This window comes from Lissotriton helveticus, chromosome 11 (assembly GCF_964261635.1).
Source record: "Lissotriton helveticus chromosome 11, aLisHel1.1, whole genome shotgun sequence".
Classification (NCBI taxonomy): Eukaryota; Metazoa; Chordata; class Amphibia; order Caudata; family Salamandridae; genus Lissotriton; species Lissotriton helveticus.
This window is the reverse complement of record NC_136072.1, coordinates 123,596,399-123,622,609: the sequence shown is the minus strand read 5'-3', so window position 1 is coordinate 123,622,609 and position 26,211 is coordinate 123,596,399. Positions and strand designations below refer to the sequence as shown.

The 26,211-nt window shown below is 42.6% G+C and overlaps 1 protein-coding gene across 1 annotated transcript in view; it reads left to right on the top strand.

Moving 5' to 3' along the window:
- The window catches only part of MCCC1 (methylcrotonyl-CoA carboxylase subunit 1), a 97,285-nt gene that overhangs the window by 52,323 nt on the left and 18,751 nt on the right, over positions 1 to 26,211 (top strand). The window contains exons 7-16 of the mRNA XM_078667409.1: positions 283 to 404; positions 828 to 939; positions 2,192 to 2,273; positions 2,907 to 3,034; positions 5,551 to 5,734; positions 13,076 to 13,185; positions 13,290 to 13,506; positions 16,377 to 16,463; positions 17,572 to 17,621; positions 18,927 to 19,064. Coding sequence (XP_078523535.1) covers positions 283 to 404; positions 828 to 939; positions 2,192 to 2,273; positions 2,907 to 3,034; positions 5,551 to 5,734; positions 13,076 to 13,185; positions 13,290 to 13,506; positions 16,377 to 16,463; positions 17,572 to 17,621; positions 18,927 to 19,064 — 1,230 coding nt within the window. The remainder of the gene's footprint in view (positions 1 to 282; positions 405 to 827; positions 940 to 2,191; positions 2,274 to 2,906; positions 3,035 to 5,550; positions 5,735 to 13,075; positions 13,186 to 13,289; positions 13,507 to 16,376; positions 16,464 to 17,571; positions 17,622 to 18,926; positions 19,065 to 26,211) is intronic.

Genomic DNA, 26,211 nt, shown 5'->3' with positions numbered 1-26,211 from the left:
CCTGTCCAAATTCAACCACTTTTCCCTACTCCCATTTTAAGCTTTAAAGATGTTGTTTCTATATGACATGTATGAACTAAAATGTCAATAAATAAGATGAAGCTTACATGGTGTCAAATAATACTAGCAAAATAAGATGAATAAAAACTACTGAGGAACATGTGCACTTTAAATTGGGTGAATGATCCTAAACTGGGAGGGGTCAGCGCACCTGCCACAGTGCTAGATTTCCTCTTGGTTACGGGTGCCCTCCATGCTCATTCTGCATGTGTTTCACCTTAGGGCATGCGCATTGCACAGAGCGAAATTGAGTTTTTGGAACAGCTGGAGTCTGCCAGGCGGGAAGCCAAGAAGTCCTTCAACGATGATGCCATGCTGATCGAGAAGTATGTGGACAATCCTCGGTAAGAGACTATTTGATTGCACTTTTGATGCAAAAAGTTGAAATATTTGAAAGTGGGGCTACGGTTCTCCATCCTGGCTTGCCTGTCTTATAGAGAAGTTTGTGCTTTTCCTTGCACTGTTGACATTCCCCTGTGTCCATAGTTGTATTCAAACACTGAAGAATATTTTAGCACACAAGGTGGGTGGATTTTGCTTTGAACTTGTGCTAGTTGGCTTCATTGTAATGCTTTCCCCTTATTGGTAAATTGCCTGGTTTTGGATGAAGCTCAAACCTTTTATAGAATGTGATTCGAGGCAGCTGGTAAATCAAATCTTGTTTTGAGGTAACTTGCTTTGGAAGAACCCCATACCTAGTTATTCAGTGTCACTTCTAAGGAGGTGTCAGGCTGCTATCAGACACTCTGCCTTTCTCTGCACATTAGGCATGTGGAAGTCCAGGTGTTCGGCGACCAGCATGGCAACGCGGTGTATTTGTTTGAACGGGACTGCAGCGTTCAAAGAAGACATCAGAAAATCATTGAAGAAGCTCCTGGGGTAAGTGTCAGTCGCAAGTGGGAATGGAAGCTGCTAGGTTAGAGCTTGCAGTGGGAGCTTATCCGTATAGGAAGGCGTGGGGGTCTTTATTGACATTTGTTTCATCAATACCTTACCATCCATTTTCATTATAAAGTGTATAAAATTATATTTTGTAGGGAGCCTCAAACCTCACTCTTGGAGGACGACTGGTTTTTAAAAACCTTGGACACTCATTGCTGTTTCAACGTGCAATATTCAAGTGATGGGTCACCCTTGCATTTTAGGGATCAAGTTTGAAAAACTAGGATTCTCTTGGCAAAATTGATGTGCTTTGTACTAAAGGATGATAGAAAATGGAATAGAGGCTTTCATTCTGAGAATGGGTTTTACAAGGAAAATCGTATTTTACCAGTCTTTAAGAGATAGTTCCACAAGTATGAAGCAAAAATGGTTTTTCATATGTACCAAACGCAAACTGCAATTTGCGTTTGTGAGTCGGTATTTGAAATACCTATTAGGGCTATCCTTCCAAATACAGAATCTGAATGGGATGTATGAATGTTGTGCAACCGAATTATGGTCGCAAAACATTCATATTTTACCGTCTCTTGAAAGAGGCATTAAATCGTTCGCAAATGGGAAGGTGTCCCCAGACCACCACTTCGAGAATGGAAAACAAATGAATCCGCAACATTTCAGTTTTTCTTTTTAAACGCATCCAGTTTTCTCTGAGGAAAACGGGCTGCATTTACACACACAAAAAATTGCTCGATGAAAAAGCATGTTCAGACATAACCTCAGCAGCCCACCATCCCTGTGACTGCGATTCCTAATGGGTCACAAATTGCGACCTACCTCATTATTATGCATGAGGTAGGTCTGTTTCATACATTAGGAATACCAGTTTCCTGACTGCGATTCATGGAGAACCACAATTACGAAATCAGTATTCCTAATGTCAGTACATCCGGCCCTTAGTCTCTAAAGGCAAGCATATTAGTTTGACTGGACTTCCTACAATTTTAGATTAGTCGCACAGTATTTGTATAATTTTATTTGTTTCCTAGGCGTGGCTATATCACGGTGTAATAGCAGATTGCCTAGTGCAGATTTTGGCGCTTTCTTGTTTACCCTGTGCGTTTTGACACCTCCTCATGTAGTAAAGGAGACTTCAGAAGCCGTTTTGGTGGCTTTCAACGCTTGAAATAAAGTGGTCTTGCCTATGTTGGTTCTACTCACCATGGCTTTAATATTGTAATTAATATTCTAGCCAGGTATCAGTCCGGATGTGAGGAAAAGACTTGGAGAAGCTGCAGTCAAGGCTGCGAAGGCTGTAAATTACGTTGGAGCAGGTATGCCCAGCTTCACTGTTGGGAATTACTACTTGTGACTTGTTTCTACTGCATCACCAAAGCGCATATAACATGGGGTGGGGTTGTGCTAGTATTAACCTATTCTGCCAGTGAGCCTCAGGTTTCCATTGAAGCGATTTAGTCCTGCAACATGAGACTTTCTTGAACGATGGATACTGCTTATGCACGCGGCAGCAGATGGCAGTTGTGATTCTGGCTGGTCGTGAACGCGCTTGATACCTATAGTGCTAGAATGACAGGTCAGGAAATGACTCTATGGCAGCTTTGTTGGACCTCCTGTTTCACAAGGGTCCCCAAGCTATGGTGTGAATTAAATGACTTTGAAGCACTTGCTTGCTCTTTTCATCAGAGTGCACTAGGAAACGATCTTATGACAGCCTCAGATTTTCAGTTTTCCATACATTGAGGCAATTTGTACCTTTTGAGTCAAGGTTGCTCTGCCCAAAAATATAAATCCAATAATAGCACTACTAGTATTTGTGTCCTGCTAGTGCATTTTCTGGAAATCCAATAAGTGGGTTTGTTAAGGTGGCTCAGTTTGAATGAAATGATGCAGTGAACCTTTGTAACCGCAAAGTAATTCCTTTTCACTGTGGACTTTGGATATTTTAGGAACTGTTGAATTTATTATGGATTCTCAGCACAATTTCTACTTCATGGAGATGAACACAAGGCTGCAAGTGGAGCACCCCGTGACTGAGATGATCACAGGCACCGACTTGGTAGAGTGGCAATTAAAGGTAAGTACATGCCTCATTGTGTGAAAGGCACGGACACCAAGAGGGGCATGATTGATGCATTGTGGTGGGTGAGTGTCTGGTGGTGAGTGAGTAGGGAGGTCCACGTTCCTCACAGATCCTGTGAATCTTATGCCTCTTTTCATTCTAATTTCATTAGCCCTTTAGCACTGGTAGGATGGCTTTAATAATGTCTAAGTGGCTGATTAGGATGACGGGCGGACTTTCATCCGCTTGCCATCCTAGCTATGCTGGGACCGTCCGCCAGACGTGCGGCGGTCCCGCACCACTGATTAGGATGTGACTGATGAAAAGGCATGTTGTGCATTCCCATGCACAACGTGGCAGGCACCGCGCAGTGTATGCCACCTTATGCATGGGAATGCAGGGGGGTAGCATGGGTACCCCCAAGTGCACCCACCCACCCCCCTGTGGGCCTGCAACAGGCCCCCAAAGCACATCCATGCCAGCCTTTCCATGGCAGTGATGCCCCCATGGAAAGGCCTTTACAAACAGGCATCATAATATGGATGGCGGTGCTCATATTATGCCCCAGCCCGGCCGTCAATCGTAACGATTGCCAACCGGTGGAAAAGCAGCGGATGGACTTTCCATCCGCCACGATACCCCGCCATAATAATATGGCCGGGAGTAAATCAGGTGGAGATGGCGGGCGGCTCGCCATCATAATCACCTCCTAAGTTTCCAATAGTTCAACTTTAAGCAGGTGTTGCCATTTTGCACAATTCTGAAATGTGTTTTACACACTGTGTAAAATGAATGATGAAATTGTTTCATCTTTTACCACCTAGCCTTTCAATTGTGAACTATCTTTATTTTATATGCATCCACCCGTATGAATGTATTAATAACTGAAAAAAATTCTACTCTTATTTCCTCTTCTGGAGCGGAAGACCTTTTTTTTTTTTTTTTTTTTTTTTTCTTTTTTTTTTTTTCTTTTACAATGCTTCTGTGCATTTTGAGCACTAGTGCAGTATGAAAATGTCCTTTTTATGCCCGAACTTAAGTTTACATTTTTAATATTTTTTTATAACTGCAAAGTTTCACCAAAGGCAGTATGAATATACCTATCAGGCTACAAACATATAGATACAAATTCACAGTAACAGAAGAGATCATAGCATAAAAGCTACTTACGGAGAAATGACTCTGTCATCAGAATGAGGGCATTGTAGACTCGGAGGAAACATCTGAGGTCCATACATTGGGAACCCCGAGCAAAGCATGTTGTCTGGAATATCCTGGATTTCTTTTTGACTGCACCCTTTCCAAAAGCATTTCTGCATTCCTAAATCAAGCATGGCCATCCGGGCAGCTTTAGTGAACTTTCCAGCAGAATGTGCGTAATGATGTAAATTGCTGAACGAGCACCAACCCCACGTATTCCTTGTAATTATTATGTTTTGGCATCAGGCCCATTGTAGATGCACAGTTTGGTCGCAGAACTCTGCAGATTGTTTTCATGATGCTCACTGGCTGCCTCTACTAGGAATCAGCAGGACACATACTACTCTGTTGTAATACTACACAGCTATGACCATGGCGGCAGTGGTCCTAAGAGAAATATTTGGCTACTCAACTCTTATAAAACCTTCTATACCCTTAGTCTCAAGACCCCTTCTTGTTGGGTTACATTACGTTTTTTTATAGATTAGTTTTTGTGTGCCCTGTTAATTGTTTCTATTTTCAACAACCCTCCTGCCTACCCAGAGTTGCCATATTTCAGGACTATTTTGTTCATGATTTCAGGATTAGGGTGGACAGCACAAGGAATAGCTAATAAATCTACTGGTGCCCAGTAGGAGGCATGCACATTTGTGATGATTATTTATATACATTTAGCACAGTTATCAGTGAGTTAGTGCAGGTCAGGCGTGCAACACTCATTGGGTTCACCGGGCTTCAGCCCCCGTCGTGTGTGTCAGCCCGGCTGAGAGAGCTTCGTGGGCTGGTGTCCGTCTAATTGCAGCCACTTCACAGGTCTTTAAAAGACCATTTACATGTTAGAGGCTTTTGTTGTGTTTTCACCCCTTCTTAGAGCCACTCTGCCTATGGCTGGAAGAATTAGCCGCCCCCCCCCCCAAATCTTTTTCAGCCCCCCGAAATTTGGGTCTAGTTGCCCGCCTGATGCAGGTGGTGCTGGTCCCACATGTAGTGAAAGGAAGTAGCTTTGAACTAAGAGTACAAAGGCTACTGCAACAAGAAGGTAACACATTTCCGCTGCCCTCTTTGCTGTACCTTATGATGTAGTAACATAATTGACTGTTCTGTGCTCTGCGGGATTTTATAGGAAGTATTAGTTGCCATTGTCTGGATGCTGTAAGAAAGGTAAAGGACTCTTGTTAATAGTATTTATTTTATTGAAAACTTGTATATAGCTCAAACATATGATTGAACTGCTGCACAAGGTCAGAGGGGACATAAGAAAGAGGAATTGATTGTTTGTGTTGTCTGCAGAATGTTTTAAAAGTAGAAGTGACTTTGCTTCTGCTCTGTAGGTTGCTGCAGGAGAGAAGCTCCCAATGACTCAAGAAGAAATCTCCCTCCGGGGTCATGCTTTTGAAGCCAGAATATATGCAGAAGATCCTGATAACAATTTTATGCCCGGGGCTGGCCCATTGCTGCACCTTTCTACACCACCCCCAGACGTCTTCACACGAATTGAAACAGGAGTCCGGCAAGGTAAAGTCAAATATTGAATACAATTTAAGTATTTCACCATTTTCTGCTTTAAGGAATCCTCTGATGTGTGTTTCCTGTTTTTCTTAAGCTTGCCATGATCCCAAATGTATTATCATATTGTGATCAACAAAAAGAGCGAGACCCTAATGTTGTGAGAAAGCTAAAATTGCGAGAAGTTTACAAGTCTCCATAGGCGAGCTGTACAGCGTTGTTTTGGCCAGAGGCTTGGAGATTGTATGGGCCAGTTATCCTGACCAGTGGCATCTGTCAGAAGTGTGGCTTGAAATCAGCAAAACAAAATGTTGTTTTCTCGAATGTGAGGACAGCCGCTGTAAAGATGTTGTTGCCTATAGTATTTTTTAAAACTTTTTTTAATTCAGGGGTTAAGGGATATTTGAAGTGACATTTTCTTAAGCGCTATAAGAGAATTTCTTATTTGGCCCTTTTCAGTGATCACCTGAAGGGCGACAGCCGAAAACCCAGCCTTCCCAGCAGCAATTTATAGATGCCCTTTGGGGAATTAGTGGCCCTATATCATATGCAACCCTAGAAAGTATATGGGGTATTTCTCTCTTGAAGTGTATGTGGCATATCCCGAAAAGTTCTCTCTGTTTAAATGAAACAAAATAAATCTGTATTTATCCTGCATGTGTTTAAACAACAGTTGGGCTAGTAACACCTCACGTAGAAGCAGATATATTTGGCTGAAGGCTACTTTTCACATGGGAAGCATATGTATTACAAATGGTTTAGGTAATTGGCTACGTTATTTTGTCAGTCCTACCCCCTCTAGATTCTAGTTGTTGTCATACAGCTTTTTACAAGGCCTATCATCTCCTAATATAAATAATAGTGGTCTTGTCATGCCTGAGCATAGCTTGGCTTAGTCGACATATACTCTGACCTTTTGCTAATACAGTTAGGTCAGCTGCCAACCTGCAGGTCCTCGCTGCCAGCTATTCTCTAAATCTGAGGGGATCGAGGATCTGAGGAATGGGCCACTGAGGAATGGACCACTGCGCTTAGTGTGACCCTTCTTTTATGAGTGGGCTAGACCTCGACGATGCTAGGAACATATTAGTGTTGAACACTAAAGAAACCACTTCCCTGTTGCCCAAGACCAGTTCTTCCAAGGCAGCATATTGTTTCACTGTTGTTGTAATTAGAGTAAGAGATAAGACTCTGTGATTTGCCAGTCCTTCTTTGGACAAGGTTCACCTTTTTGATCTTATGGATCCCATGGCCAGTACCCTTGCTGCTCCTGGAGCCTGCCATGGCAGTTCATGAAAGTGAAAGAACTAATGGAAAGCACCCCTTAATTAAAAATAATTTAGGGCCGACAAACTAGAACTCTTAAAATTGCAAAAAATATTTTTTTGAAATAGGTTTTTGAAACCGACACTTCCTAATGAATGACATACCATTAATGGTAATAGAGGAAATACTTTTGTGCAAGAAAGGAGGCGGATTATGATGAACTTCTAAAATTGGGAGTTATCATGACTTTTAACAAAATAATATATTTTGTAAAATGCTCCTGTCGAGTGAAGCATGATAATATTAAAGTACCAACCTGTGATCAGGTCAATATTTGTGGTGCATTTTAGGTGGTCCATAAACAGATCCAATACATTGAATAATTCATATTATTCTATAATAGTGACAATTGTTACTCAGCAACTGGCGCATTCAAGATTTTTCTTGTAGTAAACAAAAAAGGAATAGCTTGTACCAGAACTACATTTCTCCCATGTGTTAATATCATCGGTTATGATGTCTCTGCGTGATATCCATTGACATTAACACCTTTTAAACATTTGGTATCGGGACCATGGAATGCTTACTCATTTAAATGACTTGTCCTTCCATTACAAATGAGTAACGATGTAATATAAGAGTAACGAGTATTACTCAGTGACTAGTACATTCATGATTTTATCACCTATCAGGCTCACAGTATGCTAAAAATTAATGCGGCAAGCGCTAGATAAACTGTACCATGATTCCATTACGCCCCTCTACAATGGTGTTATGAAGTCTCCTTGTGACATCCATTTATATTCACACCTGTTTTTGGGGATGTCACCGCTGTAGAACGGTTTAGTATTAAATCTTTTATTGAAAGCAAGTACACCGACCAGTGCTTTTGGAAGCAAGGGCCGAACAAAGACAAAACAGTTGCTGCGCCAACGCCAATGCAGGTGTGTAGAACGGTTTAACAGTCAGAGTAGACATGAGAGGTGAAGGATGTGAGTGTCAGTGTGAGTGATTGGATATCCTTTAAACTCCCAGACTTTGTAAGTAAAGCAGGGAGTGCCAGGGTTTGTAAGGAAGGGAGAAAGCACCTTCTCATAATCAATTGAAATGAAGTCCAAGTTCTGCAAGGCTGTTAAGCGCCAAATGGAGAGTTTGGAATACGAAGAGTGGTCTATGCACTTAGTCGTAGAGCTGCAAGGATTGAAAAAGATGTAGCACAAGAAGGGGGTGCAGTGTGGTAAGCAGGAAAGGGTGAGGCCGAGAAATATGACTTTCATTTTTTAATATAGTTGAGTGAGGTGTGAGATTTTTAGTGTTAATTCTATGAAATGTTTATCCGTGAACCACAGATTTGTCTAAATATGGTTGGAGACCACCCTTCGTGTTTTTTGTTTAGTATGTTTAATAATCAATAGACCATTACCTACTTTGCTGAGTCAATACTTTCATCTTCTGTTGTAAGATTATGCAAAGACTTTTTTTAAAATGTTACTTAGGGAACTTATGGCATTGTAGCTTGCACTGTTGCCTGCATGGAATAATGTCTTATCCTAGCTTGTTTTCAAGCCCACCTTACAATCTGGCACAGTAGCCCATAATTTGTTTTGACTTGTTTGAGGCGTTACACGAAGGTACCAACCTAAAAGAGATCAGTCTAGACCTGACCCTCAGCGGAACTGTACAGTCTGAACTACATAGGCTAAACTAACTATGACATAATAACAAGCATGCCCAGCCAAGTCAATGGATCCATATTTACTGCTTTCCAGACGTTATCAGCGCGTTTGCCTCTAGCGCTCCGCTGTGCTCCCCCCTCCGCCTCCATTTTGTTTGTTGTTGTCGTCGTCCTCGTGTGCCCGCCCCGCCTCCCAGCTGAGACGCCCTCCCACTGTCCACAAATAGATCTTCTCCCCCTGCAGGCGCCGTGACTCGCTCCTCTCTCACGGGCTGAGGGGTCGCTCCCAGTGTCCCTGCAGACATCTGGTATCTTAGCGCTGCATTGCTTCGTTTGCCTGAATTAGCCATTTCATTTCGCCTGCTGTGTACTATATTAGCGCTTTGCTTCATCTGCGCGCTGTTTATTTGCCTGAATTGTGAACTTCATTAGCGCTCTGTTCATAGGCTCGAATTTTGCCATTTCATTTCGCCTGCTGTGTGCCATATTAGCGCTTTGCCTCATTTGCGCTCTGTGTATTTGTGACTGCTTTCCAGACTTTATCAGCGCGTTTGCCTCTAGCGCTCCGCTGTGCTCCCCCCTCCGCCTCCATTTTGTTTGTTGTTGTCGTCGTCCTCGTGTGCCCGCCCCGCCTCCCAGCTGAGACGCCCTCGCCCCTCCCCCTCCACCTTCCATTTATGACAGTAGCTCCCGCGGGCAGCGTTCACGCGCAGCGACCGCGCCCAATCCGCGCCGAAGGTGCGCCAAAGGTAAGCCCGTCTTCGCCCGTCCGCGCCTGGACCGCGCCCAGCGCCAGACCCCCTGCCCCTCGCGCTGCCCAGCCCTCCCGCATTACCTACGATGCCACCACCCTCCTAGCCCTTAACCCCGGCCGCGCCCCCAACTGCGTCCAAGCCGCTCCTAGACACACCCATGGACCTTTCTCATGCTACTCCTGCAAATTCAGCGGAACCGACATCATCTCCGCTTCGACCACTCCACAGAGTCCCGACCCCAATCACCTACAATGCATCCTTCTCAACACCCGATCGGTCCACAGGCACGCCATTGACCTATGGAATCTACTAGACACCATCACTCCAGACGTCGCCTTCCTAACAGAAACATGGCTGAACGCCTCCTCCGCCCCAGACATCACCATTGCCATCCCAGAAGATTATAAGATCATACGCAAGGTCCGTACCGGCCACACAGGAGGAGGAATCGCTATCGTCCATAAAAAATCAATCCGCATCTCAACCAGCTCGGACGCCAACCTCGCCAACTCCGAACACCTTCACTTCCAGATCCACATCGACCCCAAGACCACACTCAGAGGCACCCTCCTCTACAGACCACCAGGACCCCGCGCAAAATTCAGTGAAGACATCACGGACTTCACCACCCCACACGCGCTCCCCTCCAAAGACTACATCCTTCTGGGAGACCTCAACTTTCACCTTGAAAAGATCAACGACCGCAACACCACCACCCTCTTGGACAACCTCGCCAACCTCGGACTTAAACAACTGGTCACTTCCCCCACCCACATCGCAGGTCACACACTCGACCCTATCTTCACCTCCAGCAATCATGTCTCCTTCAGCCACACTACGGATCTCCTCTGGACTGACCACAGCTGCGTTCACTTCACCTACAACAAGCCAAAACCTATCAACCACCTCCAACCAACTCTGCAAAGAAACTGGAACAAAATCACCATCGACCAGATCTCCTCATCGCTCCTTCTAAACACCCCAGGCCACTCTTCTAACCCAGACCAAGCCGCCGCCAACTTCACCTTATGGTTATCTAACACCGCCGACACCTTGGCACCACTGAAAATACGTCAAAGCAAACCTGGCAGCAAGAAGGCCTCATGGTTCAACGATGATCTTAAGAAGTCCAAGAAACTCTGCCGCTCCCTTGAAAAGACCTGGAAAAAAGACCCAACCACTAGCACCAAGGACGCCTTCAAAAACGCCACTCGCATACACCACCAACTAATCCGAAAGGCCAAGAAAATAGCATTCAAGGATCGACTCGACAACAACGCCCACAACAGCAAGGAACTTTTCAACATCGTCAAGGAATTTACCAATCCCTCGGCCAACTCCAACGACATCACCCCCTCTCAAGTCCTCTGCGACTCCCTAGCCTCATTCTTCCACAACAAAATTGCGGACATCCACAACAGCTTCGACAACCAACCCGGAGACCAACCCACCCATCCTTCTGCAGGACCTTCACCCCCATTGAACATCCTAAATGACTGGAACCCAATCTCCACTGAAGACACCATCCGTCTAATGAACTCCATCCACTCAGGATCCCCAACTGACCCATGCCCCCATCACATCTTCAACAAAGCAGACTCCGTCATAGCACCGCACCTCCGGGACGTCATCAACTGCTCCTTCAACTCCGCCACCTTCCCGGAAAGCTGGAAACACGCTGAAGTCACCGCCCTTCTGAAAAAACCCACAGCGGACCCCACCGAACTCAAACTACCGCCCCATTTCGCTCCTTCCATTCCCGGCCAAAGTAATCGAGAAAGCTGTCAACAACCAGCTCGCCGCTTTCCTCGAAGCCAACAAATCCCTAGACTCCTCACAATCTGGCTTCCGAGCAAAACACAGCACTGAGACCGCCCTCATCGCAGCAACAGACGACATTCGAACTCTACTGGACAATGGAGACACAGTCGCCCTCATCCTCCTCGACCTCTCTGCAGCCTTCGACACAGTCTGCCACTCCACCCTTTTACAACGCCTCAGAAACATCGGAATCCAAGGAAAAGCACTTGAATGGATCACCTCGTTCCTCACCGGAAGAACCCAGAAAGTCCGCCTTCCACCATTCAAGTCCGAGGCCACCGAAGTCATCTGTGGCGTACCCCAAGGGTCCTCACTCAGTCCTACCCTCTTCAACGTATACATGAGCCCCCTCGCGGCCATCGCCCGCCAACACAACCTCAACATCATCTCTTACGCGGATGACACTCAACTGATCCTTTCTCTCACCAATGACCCCAGCACCGCCAAAACTAACCTACACGAAGGAATGAAAGAAGTTGCCGAATGGATGAAACACAGCCGTCTGAAACTGAACTCAGATAAAACAGAAGTCCTCATCTTAGGTACATCCCCCTCCGCATGGGACGACTCTTGGTGGCCGGAAGCCCTTGGAAAAGCACCCATCCCAACAGACCACGCACGGAACCTAGGCGTTATCCTGGATTCTTCACTTTCAATGAACAGACAAGTCAACGCCGTATCCTCATCCTGCTTCAACATTCTTCGCATGCTCAAAAAAACATTTCGCTGGATCCCCACCGAAACCAGAAAAACAGTCACCCATGCTCTGGTCACGAGCCGACTGGACTACGGAAACACCCTATACGCAGGTACTACCGCTAAACTCCAGAAGAAACTCCAACGAATCCAGAACGCCTCAGCCAGGATCATATTAGACATCCCACGCAACAAACACATCTCTGGTCACCTGAAAGACCTCTACTGGCTACCCGTCAATAAGAGGATCACTTTCCGACTGCTAACCCACGCACACAAATCACTCTACGACATCAGACCAGAATGCCTCAACTCACGTCTGTCCTTCTACACCCCCTCCCGCCAACTACGTTCCTCCAACCAAGCCCTCGCCACTATACCTCGCATCAACAAGACCACCATGGGAGGCAGGTCCTTCTCATACCTGGCTGCTAAAACATGGAACTCACTCCCCACTTACCTTCGCCTTACCCAGAACCACCAAGCATTCAGAAAGCAACTTAAAACGTGGATATTTGACAAGTAATCCTCCTCCCCTCCCTAAGCGCCTTGAGACCCTCTGGGTATGTAGTGCGCTATATAAATTCTTTGACTTGACTCTTTGACTTGACATATTTGGACTACTCTCTTCTACTTAGGGAGACCTAACAGGCAACATTAAGGTGATGTGAAAATGCTTGAGCAGAGGTTCCTTAATTACTCAGGCATTACGTTTGGGTCCTTGAACAACAGTAATATTCAATAATTTTTAACTTTTGATCTGCCTAGTTATTGCGGTAACTGAGGACAAGTGAAGTAGGTCAGTACCTCATTTGATATTGATACCTAGCAATTTAAACATCAGGTCAAGCAACAGTTTATTTGTCCCTTGGCAGATAAAGGCCTGATTGGCAAGCTACTAATAGGCAGAATGTTTATACCAAAGAGGTGCAATAGCTGTGTTTTGTACTATTTTACAAGTCATATTTGTCTGATTAGGGCATAGAAGTGTTATCTGCATCCAGTGTTGTCTTTCCTAGCTGGCATTCTACTCATCCCACATGTAAGGGAAGATATTAATAGAACCCTTTCTCTTCTATTGTTTTATTGAGTTTCTTTGACCTAAGCAAAATAATTCCCTTTCTGTTGAACTTGCAGGTGACGAGGTGTCTGTGCATTATGATCCCATGATTGCTAAGTTGGTTGTGTGGGCAGAAGATCGTCAAGCTGCATTAATGAAGCTGAAGTACTGCTTACGTCAGTACAATGTAGGTGATGGAAGCAAACACCAAGGACACATTTAATTGCACAATGAAGCGTAAATGCAACTTAACGCTTACATTCAAAGTTTGAATTCTGTTTTTCTGCATAGATCGTCGGTCTGAACACCAATATAGATTTTTTGCTGAGTTTGGCTAGTCATCCAGAGTTCGAATCTGGGAATGTCCATACAAATTTCATCCCTCAACACTACGATGAGCTTTTTCCACCCCAAAAGCCAAATTCCGCTGAGATTGTCTGCCGAGCTGCTCTTGGGATCATACTTCAGGAGAGTTTGAGGACACAAGACTTTAAAACGAAGACCAGTGGTAAAGACTTTTTTTTTATTAGTTGGTGATGAATCCCAGAATCAGAGCATTTTTTTTCTAACCTGTTAGTTTAGGTTCATTGTTTCTTCATTCACCCTAACAATTGTAATTATTAATGTTTATTATTTTGAAATGCATCCAAATTAACTTTGTGCTATCCGTTAGCAAAGTTAAAAGAATGTGTTTGTTCCTTATGATTTGGTATCTGCATTGCTTGTAAATTTGTGAAGAATATATGAAAAGTATGAAACATTTGTTTCCTCTTATTAACATGACCTCTAGTTAAGCCCATTGACAGACATGTACTGTTGTTTCCTACTTTCAAAACTGTTTTTGCACAATATTTCATCAAGAGACCAAAATATTATTATATCATAAATTGGTGATTCTGCCAGTCCTGTTTCTCCTCAGAAAAATGTTACAATGGGATTTTTCTCATTTTATTATTTTGTGATTATGATATTGATGTATTTGCAGTTTACAAAAATCTGTGAATCCCAGTTTTCATTTTCCCAGGCCTCATTTATATATTCAAGGACAGTGATTACCTGCATTTACTTCATATTTGCACTTTGAACTAAAAACTACCGAGATTTTGATAGCATCACATCAACTGTGCTTTGTTACAACATTAGCAATGAGGTTCCTAGAATACCACTTTCCAGGTACCTAGTACGCTACATTGTCCTCTACTGTGTGATTGCTGAGAATTTTTTTTCTAGTAGACTCGAGTCTCCTTTTAGTCAATCAGAATAATTCCTAGAGACTTGCAATCCTGCCACATTGGCTTCTGTTCACGCCTCCACAAAGGTATTGTGTGTATTTTGATATCACAGCGGATGTTGATTCAGTCTTTTGGTAAATCTCCATTTAACTTTATTTAAAAATGTCCGAACCCAGAGAATGTTAACGTATCTTATTAGTACTGTTCTTGAGGAATATTCCAGATAGTGATACACAATGGAGTTAATTAAGTAACACTAAACTAGTACAGAAACTCACTGTTTTGTCTGTTTAGGGTACCCCCCATATGTCTATTTGATAACTTGTTAGCAAAGCAGTTGTGTTTTTTCATTTGTTTGAAAGTGAAATTTACAAATGTGTTCTTGGTGATAGAACACAATAAAAAGATATTGTAAAAACCTTTACAAAATAATATTAGTGAACTCCACTCCTACAATTTTCTACAAAGTACAATAATCATTCACTACATTGTTCCTTGCCAATGAAGTATACGTAATGAATTATTAAACAAACTCTCACCGATCTAATAAGGCAAGTTTTGAATTCTTTCCTGAAACAATATTAAGGTGGGGGCATGGCAGAGACTTCAGACATGGAAGTTTAGAAAACAAGGGGTGCCTACTGGTAAAGCCCAATTATTAGTATAGGCGTTGCTGTTTCAGGGAATCTTAAGGCGCTAAAGCTTCATACTCTGAATTATGCACAAACTACTAATGATTCCAGATAAACTGGTTGCTTCTAAATGAGAGCTTTTTAGCTGAAGCATGCCCATTTAATTTTAACATGGCTTCCAAAGGGCCAGACATTGTAGAGATTTAGAGTAATTTATTTGAACTTCCTAGAGCCATTATATGGTCTTCTGAAGAATTTATAACAAATATTAATTGTGACTGAATCCGGTTGGGTAAGATTAGTAAAAGCACATTCCCACCTTCTACATGGTAGAGAAATAAAATCTTACCCGCAGAACAAAAATTGCTGGATGGAAGAATATCTTTATTATTCTCAAATGAGGCAGGTGACCTTACTATGTGCACTTCTTTCCCTTGAACTGTTCTTCCTTGTTTAGTGCACGTGAATGACTGGGAAGTAGTTTGGAGTTAATGCTTTCTAACCTCCCTCTCGCCATGAAGTTTAGACCTATCTAAATTAGCAACAATCAATGCTTACTGCCATCTCTTGAGGCCCTACATGTGGTTTTCCAAGTCAGAGATTCTATAGGTTTCACTGCCCCTTCGTCATAAACTTTCAAGTCGCAATCATTTTGCGCTCAATGCAATGAGACTGCCTGCCAGGAGGGTGTTGTTAATCTAACCCATTGCACACAAAAGCACTTTTTATTTCTTGTTGGAGCTAAAGATGGAAGAGACAGTTGAGAGCATGCATCAGTTAAGTTATGTTAGACAATATGTGTGCAAATTCTAGAACTAAAGGTAATTGGGTGCTCTTTACAACTTACATGTACGGACCATTAGATATGTCTTAGTACTAGAAAAGGCCAGGATGCATCTTAAGAGAATTGGGTGCATTTGTAGGGCTGTCCATGGTTTTGAGACTTGGAAAAGGTGGATTGCTGCTCTCCGGTAGTGACAGAGCTGTGCTGGTCCTTGTTTTGGAACTGCTGGCTGCATTGTTGTTGGTTCGAAATGATCATATTAAATGGATTTGTAGTGGCCGTAAGCAAATTGAAAGGTTGTAATTGCAACCGCCATAGTTGGGTAAGGGTGGCAAAAGAATAATTGGGTCACCGAGCAGACTTCGTTAAGAATAAGGGAGCTGCAGTTTGAGCAGTGGTTGACAGAAATTGTCTCAACACAGAAAACTTTTAGACAGGAATGAAAGATGGCAGCTATTTGCAGCTGTGCTCCTGACACAATACCGCCATGAGCGCTTCCTGACACTTAGAAGCTTGGAAGTATAACCAATTGTTGGTTTGGGGGAGGGGGGGGTGGAGGCCTGCGTAACACACTAGGTAATGCCAACCGGTTGCTTTCCTCTTACACCTGCACTCCAAGCAAAGCAGGAGAGCTTGGCATTCAACACTGATTTCATGATTATAGCTAAATCTCTGTGGGTGTAACCCAGCCATTGGATAATATAGTGTTCTGTTTTTTGTTGTTTTACAGATCAGTTTTCACCATTTGCATCCAGTAATGGGAGAAGACTGAATGTCTGCTACACTAGAAATATGACTCTCCTAGATGGTGAAAATAGTAAGTGTTAAACTGTAACTTGTATGCTGTAATCAGTCCCTTCCTTTGTAAAAACAAAAGCAAGGGCAGAAGTCTTCAGTCTAGTGACATGCACTTTTCAGCACATTGTCCAATTTCCATTTGCAGTAATGAATGAATTTCTTCGTAAATTCTGCTGGGGCCCAGAGTCTTGAGCTTCTTTCCTTTCAAACTTCAAAATGTTTTTAATTCTTTGGGTGCCATTTTGAATGATCCCTTGTGGTTGCTACAAAGCTGCCACTGTTGGTATGGGGTGCTGTAGTAAAAAAATCTTTTAAATACGTAACTGTTGGTAATGTGTTGCTATCACATACTGTCAACGGCTAACGCCTCATTGACGTTAAAGGTGATGAAATATTGTGGTTTAAGACCCATTCAAATCAAGCCCTGTAGAGGAGGTGAAGCTTTTGCCGGCTGGACACCAGGTTCTCCTCTAAGAAGTGCGGGAATACATTCTGATAGGTTGTGCCAAGTGTCATGTAGAGATGATTTGTGGTGTGGTGGACATCCACCCACTTCAAACTTAAATGAAACCACAATCAATCCAAACTTTGCTGATGGTAATTCATTTTACACTCATAAGTCAAATCATTAAGCTGCTTAGGGTGATGCTATAGTAAAAAAACCTTAGTCCGAGTACCTTATGGTGTTACATACAATAGCCTTTCCAATTAAATGAGATTATAATTCAACTTTGCCTCTTACGGGCCAGAAGGAATTAAACTATACTCAGGGAAACCCTCCTCCCTGGTTGAGGATTTAGCTTAAAAATGTATACATATTAATTTCTGCATTGAAAAAGTGGCATCAAAACTGTTATATTCACAACAAACATGGTCTTGACAAATTCTGTTGTACCTTCAGTGTAGGCCTAAAATGTAAGCTCCTCGCATCACTTTTGTATAAATCTTTTAGTAAATTGTGAACCTGTTTAACGTAAGCCTACAAAATGTTGCTTTAGGACACTTATTCATAAAGAAAAATAGTAATTTGTCTGCTTCCAAAAGCGAATCTTAGATTACCATTGGTGAGTGTAATTTAGTACCATCTTCTTCAATGTATTCTTACTGATCTATTTTCTGTTAAATAGAAGTGGAAATTGGGATTGCTTACAATCAAGATGGGTCTTACACTATGCAGGTAAATTAGGACTTACTATCATCTTATCTGACTGTCTTTGAACTGATGAAGTTTATAAAAGTTTATGAACTGTACATTTTGTTTGTCAATCTCTATTATAACACACTATACTATACAGTATTGCTTAGTTCAGGCCTCTCAGTGCAATAGAGTTATAGAACTGGAGCACATTTTACTTTGTTGTATAATATCCTTTCAGTGCAAAAATATATGCAAATATTGATGTGTCTTTCTATTTCTCCAGCGCCTAAAACTTGCGTCACTTTAGGACATGGTATAACTCACTGTTTGCCCACATTAGACAACCTCATGTTAATTTAAATTTGGGGAAGTCAACTAGGTACATAAAGTAAGTACATCATATTAATTGCTTTATCCTACTTGGTGTGAGCAAAACACATTGAAGATTTTAATATTTGTGGTGTAATTATAAATTTGTTGTCACAAAATGTGAACAATAAAAGAAGTAAAGGTCAATAAATGAGAAATATTGAAAGAGCTGCAAATATATTGGAGCCATTTCACCTCTTCTGCTTTTACCGAATGTATCAGTTGAGTAGAATAAAGGGTAGGAAAATAATTAGCCAAGTTCTTAGTAAGCATCAGAGTTTCAATACAAAGAAAAAAATCAAGAACTCTGCAATATATATCGGGCCACAAATAAGTGCAGCATCGCCTATTTGAGACAGTAATCATTCCATAGTACTTCTCACAGATAGTTGGTGACACAGAGTGTTGGTAACAATGAAAGAAATACAAAGACATTGAATTCTGTAATATGTGGTTAACTAGTTCACTTGAGAAGGATCTCTCTGGGTAAATGGTGTCAATGAGGTAGGATTGTGTTCACTAGACTTGTTGGTTATTACAATAGAACAAAACAGTAGCATTAATTTTTAATATCCTTTTCAGTTTGGTGCTTTAAAGGTTTGTCACCAGATTAGTGGGACCATGATGGTAGTAATGGACAGAGACCAATCATCGATCTCGGTTCTAGGTTTGTGATTGCCTTGTTGCCCTTTATAAAAGGCTGTGGCTAATAAATGCAGTATGTTAAAAGATTGCTTAATAATCTATGGTGGTTTTTGTGTAGTATATGCTTGTAAAGATGTATTGGGGCTTCAGACTGGTAAGTGGGAGCTACTCATAGGGTGATGTTTCTGGGTAAGTGAGATATTATCATTAGAGTAAATGTCTCTTGTTGCATATAGTGCTTTGATCCTAATGCATCAGAGGTACTGACGGATAGTATCTGAATTCCCATAAATGTGACACTATTGTGTTTGTGCTGCATCTTGGTTGCAGGTCCGCGATGAAATTATACACATTTTTGGAGACCTTGAAAAGGAGGGTGATTCAACATACCTGAAATGTGCAGTAAATGGGACCCTATCTAAATCTAAGCTTGTTATTCTGGATGACACCGTTCACCTTTTCTCAATGGTAAAGTTGAATTTATTTTCTGTGTTTCCTGTTATTTGGGGCTAAATTCAATTGCATAACCCAGGGACAATCTCACTGAGCACTGAGTCCTGCTTTAACCTCAACTGTTCTTGTCTACCATTATGTGACATGTATAGGTTTATTTATGACTTCATTTGTATGGAGACGTTACATATACCTTTTTTTTATACTTTAATTGAAAGCTTTCTGGTGAAGCTAGCAACACTGAAAAATACATGAAATTTCACCAGTCCTGCTTACTTGAAATTTGTTACTTACCAGCTCTTTGCCAATGAGTTTTAAAACAAACATACTATAGCCTTATCGCCTGCCGTAGCGGGCTATACCGGCTATTAAAGGCACTGTCCAGCATTAAAGGCCAGAGCCAAAGGCGAGACCTTTAACAAGGGAGCGGAACTTTAATAGCCGGTATAGCCCAACTACGAAGGGCTGTAAGGCTATTAGAACATTCTGCCGGTAGAAGGCAGAATGTTTTAACAAATAAAACAAAGGCTTCAGGGAGCCACAGCTGTGAAGTCAAATATTAGAATGTTGGTGCTCCGGGCTTCTACCGGCCATTAGAAGCCCGGAGCACTCCATTGTTTTGATTGAAGCTCCCAACATTCTAAAGTTCTAATATGTGATATTCTCTGAATAATGTATTTATATTAAAAAGATAACCAACCAACTGATCTTGTGCCACAGGTAAATCAGCTTGTATTTTGTTTGAAGTTATCGCCCTAAGTTTGCAACACCTGGAAACATCCTGTGTTGATAATTCTCATCAGGGTGAGAATTTAGAAAATGTGTAGTTTGAAAAACGTCCTATAGCTTCTCACCTAAAATCAATATCTGTTCTGAAATTATTATCAGGCCTATGTGGGCTTCATGAACATGTGGACCAAAGGATAATTAAGTGATTGGACGATTACAATTGCACCAGAGGTCCCTTCTGCACAATGCCCCTATCATATTTGTCTTGTTCAATGATTCGTTTTCTAGAAACCTTTCTACCTCATGCATGACTATTTTACAATGTGTTACACAGTTTGTCACTGGATGTTTTCAAGCAGAGGAAAAAGCAGATGATGTTTTAATGTGGGAAAATAAAGGACTTTCAACACCTAGTTTGTTTGGATGTATACATTAGTGGCTCCCCATACATTTGTTTAAGATAACCAAGTGTGGTACTCAGCGAAGCTCAAAGAGATGGATGATAAAATGGAAAATAAGCCAATTGTTATTTAGGATTTGAGCTTTGAACTAGCCAACCTATATAAAACAGCGAATATTTTGAAGTAGCTAATTTTCTGAAGAGTCTAGAGAGTGTATTTAAGTTCCCACAAAGGTTGTAGATTTCCCCCCAAATATTCTCAGTTAGGGAAAATCAAAACTTAAAAACATATTACACTTAAAGGATATCCATATCTGAAAGAGACTGTAGTAATAGATTGCTTACATTAGAATTACCCCCAGGCGTCCGACTGGATCCGGAGAAATTTTTTCCTAACAATACCCCTGCGCATCGGTAGGTGGCATCGGTCGACTCCGTGTCCGTCGTTGTGGTCGCCGGGGTGACGTCACGGTGTCTTAGACGCTGCCCCTGCGCGCTGACATCAGTTATTTCTTTTCCGCGCCAGCCAGCGGACCACACCACTGCCATGTGGTACTGCAACAAACAGGGCGAGTTGCGGTTGTGAAATCTATGTCAAGGGTATATCTCTGGTGGTTCAACACCTGGCAGGTTCCCTGAACGCCAGGGAGGACTAACTCAGCCGCCTGTGCATGATGGATCATGAATGGCATCTTCATTCTGAGGTGGTGCAAGGTCTATTTCAGCAGTGGGGAGAGCCTTGGTTAGATCTATTTGCCACCGAAGAGAATGCCTAGTGGCAGCAGTTCTGCGTGTTGGAGTTTCCAAGCCGGCACTCGCTCAGCGCCGCTTTTTGTCACAAGTGGAATTATGGCCTTCTGTACTCCTTTCCCCCTGTACCACTTCTGCCCAGAGTGCTGAAGAAGATCAAGCGCGACCGGGCCCAAGTCATTATTGTGGCTCCGGACTGGGCACAAACAGTCTGGTACCCCGAGCTCTTGAGCATGGCCATCGATCTTCCAATCAGACTGCCTCTTCGGGAGGATCTTCTGTTGCAGCAGCAGGGGCCGGTCCTCCACCCAAACCTGTCCAGCCTCCACTTCCTTGCGTGGAGATTGAGCAGCGACGGTTGACAGCTTTTGACCTTCCTCCCGAAGTATACACCTGTAGATGGAGCAGATTTGTGGCATGGTGCAAAGGCTGTGGATTCTTTCTCTGCCCCTCTTTCAGAGGTTCTCTTCTTTGTTCTTTCTTTGGCCCAGCAGGGCTCTGCTCTGGTCACTCTTAAGGGCTATCTTTTGACCATTTCAGCCTTTCCTCGCCTTCCTGATCAACCTTCTCTTTTCCCTGATTGTTAACAGATTTCTGAAGGGCAGTACTCATCTCTACCATCCTTCTCCTTTCGTAATGCCCCAGTGGGACTTGAACCTTGTCCTCACTTATCTTATGTGTGCTCCCTTTGAGCCACAACATAATTGCCCTATTTGTCTCCTTAATTTGAAGACTGCTTTCTTGCTTGCCATCACCTCTGCTCATAGGGTGAGTGAGCTTCAGGCCTTATCTGCCAAACCTCCCTTTCTTGCTGTACCTCCGGACAAAGTAGTGCTCCGTACTAGGCCCTCTTTTCTGCCCAAAGTGGTTACTTCCTTCCACATAGGTCAGACCATCACATTTCCCACCTTCTTCCTGCCTCCGCACACTTCCAAAGAGGAGGAGAGACTCCACCGTCTGGACCCAAAACATGCGCTGTCTTTCTACCTTGACCGCACAAAAGACTTCGGTGGACGATCAACTCTATGTGGGTGTTAAGAAAGGTTGGGCAGTGCACAAATGTACCATCTCTCAATGGGTTGTCTTCTGCATTAAAATCTGCAGAGCATGTAACCACGGAATGCTCAAGATAGCAAGTGGACTTGGATACCCCGAGCAGTTCACACCGATGCAGCAAGGAACTAATACGCCTTGATACCAACCTGAAGGGTAACTGGTACCACCTCAGAGAAAACCAAAGGGCACCTGATGTTGTAATCATTATTGTTTGTTCTATACTAGTATAAGATGTATTGAACACGACATAGTTTGTCTATTTGAAAATTTGTATCATCTCTGTGGTTTTGAAGGAAAATTGATTGTATCAATGACAATATTGTAAATGCAAATAAAACAGATATTTAAGTAATGCATTAAGATCTGCTAATCTTTGCCTAAAAAGGAACCTCCAGTAGAACTGCGCGCCCACTCCACCCGGGCGCCGGCAGCAGCTACTGCTTTGCGACCTGGAGTTCCCTTACTTGACGTTTGTCAGGCAGCCATGTGGGCATCCTTGCACACGTTCACCAAGCATTACTGCCAAGTCCAGAGAGACGGCTTTTTGTCGGCCGTTATGTTCTCCAGGACTTCCTGGTGTGAACTTAGTTTGCAGGCTCACCTCCGGGGTTGGCATTGCTGGAGTATCTATTTTAAGGTAAGGAATCTATAACTACAGTCTCTTTCAAGTGACCAAGTTACTTACCTTCGGTAACGATGTATCTGTAAGAGACATATGTAGTTATAGATTCCTTACCGCCCCATCCATCCTCCCCGTTCTACGAACTGACTTCTAGGGATAAGGACTCCCTTCCAGGGATCTATTTTGTGTACTAGTGGTCAGTGTCTTGCATGGCTCTGCGATTCTGGTGTGGAAAGTTGTCAGAACTGACTTCAGCGCTCAGGGGCGACGTCTAAGTAGACACTGCGACATCATCCCGGCGACCACAACGACCGACGTGGAGTCGACCGATGCCACCTATCAACCCGCAGGGGTACTGCTAAGAAAGAAATTCTCCGGATCCATTCTGACGCCTGGGGGTATTTCTAAGGTAAGGAATCTATAGCTACATATGTCTTTTACAGATACATCGTTACCTAAGGTAAGTAACTTGTTTTTTAGAATGTTTTAACTTTTGGTTTGAAAATTAAGATTGTTAATGCCCATTACAAACGTTACTTTTTTAACCAGTAAAAAGTATTATATGTTCACAAATCATTTGGGTACAAAATCAATTAGTCTCATTTTTCCCAAATGTTAAAAAAATTCACTTTATTTAATTTTCCACAATGCAAGAGATAATCAATCTCTGATTTGCAAAATCTGTATTGCTCTATTCATCCATACTAATGGAACAATTGGAAGGAAAACACTGCTCGTGAATATGACATATACAAACAAACAAACAAATACACAAGATGGTTAAGTGTGGCTTACATATTAGGCATCATCAGAGGGAAATGGTGTAGGACTTCATGTCAAGTCAAAATAACTTTATTTCGGTTGTGAGAATCATAAAAAGATTAACAGCATCACAAGAAAAAATACATCAAAAAACCACATTGAAATCTAATACTAATCATAAAATTCCAGCTATATCATGTCATTCTTTTCATAAAAAGTCAGTTAAGGTGCAAACTGTTATCTTAATGGTCTTCGTACAATTGTACTCATAGTGCTTCCTAATCGCAATAGAACCCCCTTATATAATTAACTACTGCAGAGCATATTTCAGCGGATGCTAATGACTGTAACAAATTAAAACCATCAATATACAAACAAGGGTGAATGTTCCTTAATAATGGCAATACAAATCTAATTCTCACCGATTTATACAATGTGCAAAATAATACAAAGTGCATAGTGCTTTGACTTGAGGAATTATCACCTGGACAAGACGTAAGCCTGTCTGACCACCCTCCATGGTGTGGAAATGCCAGCAGAAAGTGCAGTGCATAAACAAAACCTTTGCTAAATAAAATCATAACTGAAAGTTAAATAGTAAATCAAATCATACATTCTTATATAGCGCCTTTCACCGTAAGGTCTCAAGGCGCTTGCTTTGGGAACCCGTCCTGGCTTTTCCCTGCGAGATAACCCCAAACTGGGCATCCCCAAGGTGAAAGCCAGGCATCCCATCGCGGTGGGGCCGTTGTGGAGATTAAGCAAGCTATTGCCCAGAGTTGCAGAGTGTGAACCCATGATTCGAGTAGGCGCCGAGGCGAGAATTATCGAGCCCGTAGACATTTTGAGCTCAAGACCCAGCCGCGTCGGGAATTGAACCCTGGTCCCAGGTCTGACCTCTGCGTCCGGGTCTGCCTCCTCTAACCGGTGAGCCACACTTCCCCATAGTTGATAGAAAAAGTTAAAGAAAATTGTAGAGGGGCGGGTAACAGGCGAGGCTCTCCCATATTGCCATGATGCTGACAATTACGCATGTTACCCCTAGTGCGATACACCTCTTTAATAATGATCTTGGCATTTGGAGGAATACTTTCAGGGTTTTCAAAAAGGTGTTCAAAACCTATCTCCTGATATTTTCTCCTCAGATAATGGAACCAGGGAACCTTTAAAACATTTTCTGGTTTTAAGCAGTCTCTGCTGCCATCTCTTGAAAACATTAAATCATCTGAGAGCCAAATCTTAACCCATAAAAGCAAAGGGGTGCTGCCTATACGGTCTTCAATGAACTCTTATTCAAAATCCGTATGGCAAAATAAGGTAGGAGCACTTTTCGGTAGCATCAATATTCTTTTATTAAATGTATTTTCAATTACTATGAGCTGATGGTTTTAATCATGGCCCCAAACCCCCGCCCCATACGTGGCAATAGGGAGCCATTTAGCTCTGTGAAGGGTCATTAATTCCTTCACAGGCTTGTGCCCTAGTTTGCTGGCAAAACAAAATAATGCATCTACAGCCCTACTTGTCTGCTATGCTCAGGTGATGAAAAGTGGTTCCCATTTCAGAAAATTACTAAACAGATTGCCCGGGTATGAGAAATTGTTACCTTTGTCTATCTCCTTACTCTGGACACTAAACGTTTTAGATTTAGTGGTTTTAGGAACACATACCATTATGTATGATTTGATCAAAATTAACTTTTAACTCGAGAAAGGTCATGAAATCAGTAAAAGCATGGAGTTCTCTGCAAGCTCATGGCTGTCTTTGCTAATAAAACTGTATCATCTGCATAAGAGAAGAGCAGAAGTGTTGCCTATTTTGGGGAAATTAAGTTCCCTATTTAATAAGAGAGCCTCCAGCCCATTTTTGTAAATTAAAAATAAAAAAGTGGCTAAACTACATCCTTGCCTAACTGCCTCAGTTGAAATGATTGGTTGAGTTTCCTCCCCTTTACTACCATATCTCACGGTGACTGTTGTGCTGGAAGAAGCCCACAGAGAAGGGTTGTTAAGGCCTTTTCAGCACCCATGCCTCCCATCATGGCCCATAGTTTATCTCGGTTGACAGTATTGAAGGCGCTAGATAAGTCTACGAAGGCCATATGAATGGAGCTCTTCATGGACCCAATGTGCCTATTAATGATTAAGGCACTGTTCAGCTGTACCACGCTCCTTCCTAAAAGCCTACTGTATATTGGACATAATCCCCTTAGTGGTTGCCCAGTCTTCTGGGCGTGCAAGAAGGACCCTGCCCAAAACTTTTACGTCCATCAATGAGATGGACCTATCGTATACCGGGTCACTTCTATCGCCTTCTTTGAAGACCAGGACCACGATTGCCTCCTTCCACGACGCTGGCAATGGGCCAATAATGGTTGCTTTATAAAAACATTTGTTGGCAACTTTGCCCACAATTTAAGATTACTTTTAAAAAGGTCAAGGGGCACCCGATCTATGCCAGGGGCTTTCAGGCATATGCCCTGTATTCAGGCCACCTCCACCTCCTCATCTGTGATTGATAAACTAAGTTGTGTGGCTAAGGTTAGGTCAATGGGTATTACCCCTGCTTCTTCCACTAGCACCTTGTGTAAGGGATTAAAAATACGTAAAAAATGGGCTTTCCATGTCTCACCTTAGGATCAAAGAGCCCATCTGACTCACTTTTTCAGTAAACAATGGGCGATTTATGATTTCCCAGAATGTTTTGGAATCTTTTAGAGTGCCTGCTTTTTCCAGGTCCACCCACGCCCTCCTCCTCAGATCCTTCTATCGTTAATCGCCTTTTTATATTTGTTCCTCGTGATTTTAATTAGCTCTCCATCACAAGGGTAGAGGGTAAAGCTT